Genomic DNA, 9,808 nt, shown 5'->3' with positions numbered 1-9,808 from the left:
TCTTAGATATCTATTGAATCTACCTAGACAATATTATAGTGAAAGGTCCTTAATCTAATTATAATAGCCGTCTAGATAGAGGGGGACGTTGTAAATTTATTGTCGAGTATCTTAAGAATATCGATATAGTATTGTTAAATATAGAGCTAGTAGATACAACTATCGCTATAGTAAAGTCGAAATAGGTATAGCTGAAAGTAGTTCTACTTAGTTATCTTTATATATTTAATAGGCACTTTCCTAAAGAAGTGAAAGTGATTAAGATAAGGGAGTAGAAGACCTATTCTAACGTTAAAGAGGTATATACCTTTATTAGAATAGTTGGATACTACTAGATTTAAATTAAAGGCTTTGCAATTATTACAATTCCTCTTTACACCTTAATGAAGAAGGACGCTAAGTAGACTTAGGGACCTACTAAGCAAAAGGCGATAGACGAGCTAAAGGAGAAAATTACTATTGCTTTAGTCTTTACAATATTTGTCTATAGCGATCTACGATATAGTATAATCTTCCTAGTTTACAACGCTAATATCCTTAGCTAGGGAAGTATACTCAAATAGGTTGGTCCTAATAGTAAGAGACACCTATATAGGTTCGAGAGCAGCATTTAGTTAAAGGTAGAAAAGTGGTATAATACTATAAAGAGGGAGCTAAGGGGGCTACTCTTCTTTCTAAAGCGTTTTCACTACTACCTCTTTAGTATATATTTCATTGTAGAGACTGATACTCTGGTTTTAGTCTATTAGCTCAATAGTGCTATAAACGATGTTCTAGGTGCTCTTAGAATACATTGGATTACCTAGATTCGCCTATTCGACTTTAAAGTCAAGTATATCCTAGGTCTTAAAAACGTTGTAGCCGATATATTGTCCTATAAGCTATCTAGGCCCTCTAACTACATAGAGAAGGAGTTAAAAGAGGATATTAACGACTAGGTCGACGTTTAAATCTTTGTTAATTATATAGGCGAAGAGACTTTATATCTAAAGGGGAAGCTAGAACCTATCCGCCTTTAGGATAGTTACTCCTAGTATTCCTAAGATATTGTCTACTTTTTATCGACGATAAAAGCTCTATTTAGCTATAGTCTATACTAGAAATGACGTTAGCTTAAAAGGGAAGTGTTAAAGTACTTTGTTAAAGATTATTACCTTTTCCTCTAAAGTATAAATTATATATAGTGTTATAGGCGCGTTGTTAACACCTTTAAGGAGAGGCGTTTAATCTTCGACTAGTATTATAATAAGGTTGGCTATTGTAGAAAAGAGCTAATATACTAACGGGTAACGAGCTACTACTATTAGTATAGTATATATAAAGATATAGCAAACTAAATTTAGGCTTATATACTATATTAAATATACAATGCCTAGAGGTTCGAGGAAGTAGTAGGTTGGATAGCGCCTTCGCCTTTTCCTTTTACTAAATGGTACTTTAATATCTAATATATACCGTCTAGCTATAAGGAGAAGAAGTATTTCTTTGTTAAGGCTCGCAATAATTTTACGAGATACGTCAAGGCTAAGATCCTATTGAACAAGTCCTTTAAGTCTATTAAGTCCTTTATCTTACGGTATATCCTTTATCGCTAGGGTTACCCTATAGTTATAGTTGTCGATAAAGGCTCTAAGTTCAAAGGCGAAGTTAAGGAGATCCTTTGTAAGCTAGGTATTAAGAGAGTTATTATTTCGCTATATAATTCGTATATAAATGGTATAAATGAGGCTAGCTATATCCTAATTGCTATCTCGTTTATAAAGATAACTAATAGTATAGGAAAGAGGTAGAAGGAGCTTCTTCTATATATTTTGTATATAGATTATACAATGTTAGAGGCTCTTATAGAATATCTTCTTTTTTTCTTGCCTATAATTATAAGCCTATTAGTCTAGTTGAGTTTAATGTTCCTATATAGCGAATTCTTGCCTAGGACTTTGTCTATACTTAGTTAGAGGAAGAAGATCCTATAAAGGTCTATACAAAGCTTATTACCCTCTATACCTATATCCTCTAGGAAGTAGAGTATAATTGCAAAATTGCTATTAAATAGGTTGCTATAGCCTACGAAAAGATAGCTAAACATTGTAATAAGGCTTATAAATGTAAATTTCGCTTTAAAAATACAGTTATATCCGTCGATAATCTTATCCTTATCTACAACAATGTGCACTAGCTAGATATAAGCTTAGTTCAGAAGCTAGAGTATCGCTAGTTCAGCCTATTCTACATTTAAATAATTAAAGACTAGGACATTTACTTCTTAGAGACTTTAGATAGTATATCTATCTAGATATTATATTCTCCGAATTATATAAAGAAATTCTTTGGAAGAAAGGAGCTTCTTTGCGCTTAAACGCCGATTGCGAAGGAACTGTTGAGTTAAAATCGAATTCGACAACGTGAATGTACTTAGTGCACCTAATTGCCCCTATCTACGATGTTGTAGAGGGGACGTAGTAGCTATGTAGGTCGTAGTGGCGATAGTGGTGGTCCGATAGTAGGCGCTATAAGTTGTGACATTATAGCTAACGTATATAAATACCCTGACCGACGCGACTAAAGACTTGGGCTCCCTCCTATAGGAGCTACGAACGATTGGAATATATATACTAAGGGCGCTAGCGACAAAAGATCGAGGCTTTTATAAAAGTTCTACACCTTAGTGTCGCTAAAGATATAGCTATATATATAGGCTATTGTATATATATACTATTGTAAGGTGTTTCGAGATAAGCTAAACTGCCCCTACGATATATACGAGCTATATAAAAGCGTCGACTATATAAAAGAGGAGGTTATATAGATTAAGAGCAAAGTTAGGCTATAGGTAGGCGTTAGAGGTATATAGGCGAGGACCTAGGCCTAGGTAGTAAGGCAGGGTATAACTACGACGTTAGTGTCCTAGCTACTTAAAAGCTATATATAGTATATACTAAGGAAGCTATTTTATAAGTTTGTAATCGACCTTAGGTAGGCATTTATAGATATTGTCAATAGAAGTATAGAGGATATAGTCTAGGCGATAAATGTAGCTATAGCTACGACGGGAGCGACTATAGGGGGTGGTAGAAATAGCGTTATCGTAGTATAGAAGCTATTGAAGAGTAGGAACGTAGTGATTATATTTAAGGAGGATCGTTAGGCGTAGTTTGTTGATAAAGATAATAAGGTATAGGTTACTACTATATTTAGGGCGACTATAGTGTTTAAGCGCTATACCTTTATAGTACTAGCGAAGGGTATATAGCTAGCTGCCTTAGCGAGGTATAGGGATAACCTTGGCTGCTTAGTAGCGGACTTGGCAAGAGAGAATAAGGTTTAGATCGTATATACGAGGCTATATACACTATAGGGTAGTACTAAGGGCGATTAGGGGCTATATACGATATATATATTGGTCGAGCTTTATATAGTCAAAGAAGCTATAAAGCTTATTGATTAGGGTGTTTTACTTAACTATATAGTCTACCTTTGCAAGTGCTTTAAAGGCGCTATATATACGATCTTATACTTTAAATATAGGAAATAGGGGTATAAGGCGGTATTTTATAAAGAGGAGGAGGTATATTGTCTAGTTTACGCCTATATAGCGTATAGCGATGGTAGTACTATAAGGGAGTAAGAGGCGTAGTGCTTAGTAAAGACTAACCTAGCTAGGTATTGGCCGAAGTATATCAATTGTAGAGGTATCTATATAGCCTTCGATATAAGCTATAAGGTTATATAGGAGTAGCGTAGGTGTATAAGAGAGTAGTTCCTTAACTATCTACTTATGTTCTATATACTTTAACCTTGGGCAACGATGGTAATAGAGGCGAATATATAGCGTAGAAGCTAGGAAGATAAGTTAGGAGAGTAGTGCTTAAAGAAGTACTTTACTAAGGTAGGCTAGCCTATTGACATTTAGAGGGTAAGGCGCTTTAACGGTATAGACCTATTCCAGTTTAGGGTACTCTTATAAACGTTCTAGAGAGCTAGGGTATAGAGTAGGAGCGCTATTTGTATAGCGCCCCTATACAATATAAGAACTAAGCTAGCTTTATAGTTTAATGTAGTTATAACTAAGGGCTCCTACTCTATACTGGGTATATAGCTATAACGTTAAAGGTACTCTATTGGAATACCGATAGTAGTAGATATCGCCTTAATTAGGCATTAAAGGGGAGAGAGGAGTTCGACCTAATAGCGATTTAAGAGCTACTAATCTGTTTGACTACAACCTTGCCTACTTTACCCTATAGGCGAGGTGGGTAATATAAGATAATATATAGTATTAGTAGGGTAGCGTTGTATATAAATAAGCGCTTCGACTATATAATATAGTCTACCAAAGCTAGGGAAGACTAGGTAGTAGTAACGTTTAAAAAGGAGAGGTTGGACCTCTTTATAATATAGTCTATCTACTCGCCTAACTAGGAGCTAGGGTAGCGTTTACTACTTTACGCCTTAGTAGAATAGGAGCTAAGAGGGTGTAATATACTTATAGGCGACTTTAATGTTTACTACCCAATATAGGACAAGTACAATAGAACCTCCTAATTAGCGGGGGCGCTACTCTAGATTGTAGTAGAATAGGAGCTCGAGCTCTATACGCTTCGCAGTATACTTACCTAGGTTTAATAGAGTAATAGAGATAGTACAATCAACTATATCTAGGTAACGTAGGGCAATGGTACTTAGTAGCTAGGGCTATTCAACTTAGTAGGCTTAGACTATATACTTTAGATAGCTGAAGTGCCGCTAAGGGGGAGTAGTGGCAAAGCTGCTACGTTGCTAGGCTATAGCTAGACGCTATTGGACTATAAAAGGTACAAAGCTGAGGCGTAGTTCTTTACCTTGCTTAGGGAGGTCGATATAGTAGAGTAGCTCAAAGATATAGTAGATACCTTGATATATAAGCTAACTAGTATCGTAGACGTAGTAGTACTATACTAGAAGCTTAATTAGAGATTCTATACGCTATAGTAGAACCTTAAAGTTGACGAGGCGATATAGGAAACGAAGAGGGCTAAGCGCGCTTAGCGATCGAGCTATATAGCGAGCTCCTAAATATACTATTGCGAAGTAGTATAGTAGTTTAAACATTATACTAGGCGGTTATAGACGCTATATTAGCGCTATTCTTTCGTTAGAGCGTCGAAAGAGTAGAAGCTAATATAGGATATCAAGAGGTAGGTATAACTTCGAAGCTACTAACGCCTTGAACCTCCTACGTTGCTAGCGCTCTAGCTAGGGCTTAGCGAGCCCTAGAGTATAGTAATATATACCTAGAAGGCTAAAGCGCTAGTAGGGCGCTTCTTTCCTATACTATAGGCGTAGTATAATAGTATCCTCGACTGAGACTAGCCTAAAGGGTCTTTTTATAATACTACGCCTATTAACTAGGAGGTCTACAATACTAAGATTATAGAGATTATAAGCTATATAGGATTAAATAAGGCGTTTAGCGAGGACCTCTTTACCAACAAGTTCCTTAAGGCCTATAATAAAGAAGATAAATTGTCGAAGGTGTTTATAGCGATTATATATACTTATTTTAAGCTAGAGCACTTCTCGTATAAATTCTATATTATATAGGTAGTTGTCCTTAGGAAGCTAGGGAAGTCTCTAAAACAGCTGATAGAAGTAGGGGTGTACTGCCTAATATCGCTATTTAGCGTAGTAGGCAAGATTATCAAAGTGGCTATCGTAGACCAAGTAATATATATAGCTAAGGCGTATAAGCTGCTCTTAGAGATGTAGATAGGGTTCTAGTAATATAGGTCTATAGAGGTAGCAATCTAGGTAGTGACTAATGTAGTAAAGACGGTATAAGCGTATAGCATCTACACTTCGCTATTGCAACTGGACTTGAAAAGCGCTTTCGACTAGGTCGACTAGATCTAACTGCTATATATACTTTAGGAACTAGGCTTTGAGAAAAAGCTAATTATATTCCTAAAGAGCTACTTTAAAGATCGTATAGCGCGCCTATAGTTCAATAGGATTATAGCTAAGCCTACAACTCTATAGCAAGGTACATTATAGGGCTCGCTACTATCGCTAGCGCTATTTATCCTCTTTATTACCTCTCTGTTCTACGCCCTTGAGGCGTATATTAGGCTTCTAATAGTCAGGTATATAGATAATACTAACCTTTTTACATTTAGATAGGATACGCTAGTGTACTACTATATACTAGAGAGAGGGTTTGCTAAATATAAGAAGTAGGCTATAGAATAGGGGATATAGTTCGAACTAGCGAAGAGTAAGCTTATCCACTTTATAAAGGTATAATAGCTATATATAGAGGTCGTTAATATCCTTAGCGAAGGTTAGCTAAGACTTGTACCTATAGAGTTAGCGAGGTTCCTAGGTATATAGCTAGACTATAAACTCTCGTTTTAGACGCATAAGAAGGTAGTTAAAGCTAAAATAGCTATATAGAAGTTTACCTTTATAAGGCTTATAGTAAAGATATATAGGGTATATATCGTATAAGCTTAGGAGATCTATACAAAGGTTATTAAGAGCGTCCTTTTGTATAGAGCAATAGTATAGTATACTCTAACACTAATCGGAGGGACTCTCTATAGGATTGTATATAGCTTTAGCGTAATATAGTTGGGCTACCTCTAGGTGGTTACTAGCGTATATAAGGCTATACTAGTCTATAACCTAGAAAATAAGACCTAGGTACCCCCTATCGATCTATACCTTAACCGCTAGGCGGTATATACTGAGTAGAGGCTCTAGAAAACTAGGCTTATATAGCTTTTATACAATGTCTATATAAAGGTGGCGTTAAGGTTAAAGAAGTGGCGCTATATACGTTATACTCTAGCGGCGGGACCGGCTAGGGGGGAGTCTCTTATAAAGTAAAGACAACTATAGGCCAAGGACTAGCTCCTTATATACCGCCTAGCGGTAGTGGCAAAGGCGTAGAACAAAAGCGACAAAGACAATAATAAAAGGCTCTAAGAGCTATAGCTATATACCAATGTAGATATAGCTACAATAGAGGAGTAGAAGGTATATAAAGGGATATAGATACACTATATAGATATTAGGAGGCTAGAGAGAGTATACTATAGGGAAGTAGTAGACCTATATAACTTAGAGCCTTCTACCTAGGTGCTATAGGTATATAAGGATCTTAGTAAAGTGTAGAGCTCCCTCCTTATATAGGCGTATACTAGGGCTATTAGCCTTAGGCAGTTCCTATTCTAGAAAGGGGTACTAGATACGTCTATACCACTTTACTATTATAGCGAGGCACCTAAGACTATCGCCTACTTTGCAATACGCTATAGGGACCCCGCGGTTACCGTAGAGAGGCCCTACGTCTAAGACTAATATACACTGCTTATACTACTTAGGAGTAGGGGAGGCGCCTAGAGGATCATTGGATAGCTAATGTGCACTAGGCGCCTATAGGAGTACTAGCTAGCACTCGAATTGAACATCGAGGGCAAGGCGGGATATAAGGGAGTAGTAAAGAGCATTATAGGTATATAGTAGGAGCGTAGTAGCTAGGATAGTACAGTAGAGGAGCCTCTAGCGGCTAGCTACAAGGACTTAGGCGTAGACAAGAGGCGTAAGAAGAGGAGGAAGAGGCGTAGAAAGGTCGGCCTCTAGCCGCTCCTCGCGAGTATATAGCGCGCCTAGCGGCTATAGCACCTACGCTAGGAGCATATCGTATACGTAAGTAGTGCGTAACAGGCCATATAGGCCGCTATACTATATCTCCGTCGCTACTAGGCTAGAAAGGTAAGTTCTAGCGAGTTGGAGAGAAAGAATTAAGGAAGCCCGCCCTACGTAGCGGGAACGTAGTATAAGCGTTGTATATAAGTGGTATATATAGAGGTGGAGGGACCGCTTGCCTTTAGTGGCGAGGTATTAAGTACCTCTTCAGTATAAGATTAATAATAATAATAATAATAATAAAGAAATTCTTTAAACTAGATAACGTTTAGCTAGAGGCGGATAGACCGACCTTATTCTATTATAGAGAGGAGCGCTATAACGGTAGGCATTGCAACGAGGTTAGCGACAAAGGCTATAGCGACGAGGAGTAGGATTCTATAAATGCTAGTTACTTAGGAGCTACTAGTAGTAACGATAATCATAGTAAGGGTGTAGATTCTATAAATGTACATTATTCGACGCTTACCGACGATAGTGAAAGGGAATATAGTGTCGCCGATAGCACTAGCCTTAACTAGGTAGAGGGGGACTGTGCCTACGTCTTTACTAGCCTAGGTAGCTATGTCAATTACCTAAATAGGCTTCTCTATAATAGCATTGTAGTTCTAGATTACAACGACATCTATAGTATAAGCGATTACGACGATAGGTTAATAAGAGAGGACGGTGTAGAAGACGCTACGATTATAGTTGAGGAGGAGGTCTTTGAAGAAGAAACCCTTAGTCGTACTATAGCGCCTTAGGCTAGCTAGACTCGCTCGATTGTAAAGGGGGTAAGGAAAGAGCGACCTCGTTAGAAGTTTATCGTTGAAATCCCCTATAGAAAACTACCTAATTTTTAACATTGGCCCTCTAGACGTATAGGGACGTATATTCTAGAAGAGAGGGAGGGCATAGAAGCTATTGCCTTTAATAGTTTCACTAGCGTTTAGCTACGTTTCCTTTCTAATACCTATTGTTATATTGGCCTTCTACTCGTTAGTAATATCTTTGTTAGTTATATTTTACTTAGTCTTTGTCTATCTATTATCTTTTGTTTATTTTTAGCCTTTAGGACCTTATTTTTTTTCGCTAATATCTAAGTTTTCCTCCTAGGGAGTAACCTTACTTTTAGGGGCCTTATAGTCATTTATACCTTTTTCTTTTCACTTTTGCCCTCTAGATAGATAGTTTCTATTATATAGGACTAAGTTTCTTAGAGCTAAAGTCAAGGCTAAGAAAAATCTATAATTAGGGTATATAGTCTTTTAATCTACTGTCTATAGGCTAAGCTCCTAGGCTATATCCTACCCCTTGCCTATCTCTGTTCGTTGTCTCTGTCCTTTAGTAGTATAAGCTTTTATAGTTAACCTAGTACTATACTATCTACTCTTTAATAGTATCCTTTAGCGAGATAAACTACTTTTAGCCTACTTCTTCTAGGTATAGCTTCAACCTAGGATTATTCTTTAGATTATATAGGAGATAGCTCTATAAAATTAAATCCTAAGCTAGGTGCTTTTGATTATTCCTATAGATATAAGTCTAGGTATATTCCTTCTCTAACTAAATATAGTTGGTATACTTGTTAATAAAGAGAGGAGTAAAAGAAGCGTAGCTATTAAAGGGCTAGATTATATAGATATCCCTATCTTTATTAAAAGGAGTTGTTGAACGCTAGTACAATAGTTTATAGCTTTAGTAAAGAACTTTATTACTATAGGAGTATTAGTCTTCTTCTACTTAAAAGGCAAATATAAAAGGGAAATATAGTATTTATTTATAACTCTATACCTAGATTAAAAGAGCTAAAGCTCAGTTTAAATATATAGTAAGATAGTATATTCAACGTTTAAACGGTCTATTATTATAATGCTCTATATATATTAGACAAAGCACTAAGGTGTTATAATGCTATTTAATTATATTAATTAGCCTATCGTCAATATAAACCGATTGCTATATTTTATATTAATCTTACTAGTTGCTTAGTAGGACCTATTAGATATATAGTAGCCTAACATTTAGTTGAAAGATCTTAATTATACTATAGATAGCCTTATATTTAACTAAGATTGTAGTATACTTGTTAGTATAACGTTTATCTTTTGGCATTAGCAGATCCTTTATCTTACTTTGA

At 36.4% G+C, this 9,808-nt stretch overlaps 1 protein-coding gene across 1 annotated transcript; it reads left to right on the top strand.

The window, feature by feature from the left end:
* Positions 1–1,595: 1,595 nt before the first annotated feature.
* Positions 1,596–1,790, top strand: THITE_2058789 (uncharacterized protein; the record flags this gene model as incomplete). Its single annotated transcript, XM_003658179.1, has 1 exon — positions 1,596–1,790. A coding segment is annotated over one exon (195 nt), but the record flags the coding sequence as incomplete, so codon positions are not given.
* Positions 1,791–9,808: the final 8,018 nt, after the last annotated feature.

This window comes from Thermothielavioides terrestris, chromosome 6 (assembly GCF_000226115.1).
Source record: "Thermothielavioides terrestris NRRL 8126 chromosome 6, complete sequence".
Lineage (NCBI taxonomy): Eukaryota > Fungi > Ascomycota > Sordariomycetes > Sordariales > Chaetomiaceae > Thermothielavioides > Thermothielavioides terrestris.
Note: the sequence above shows the minus strand (reverse complement) of the source record. Positions and strands in the feature narration are given on the sequence as shown.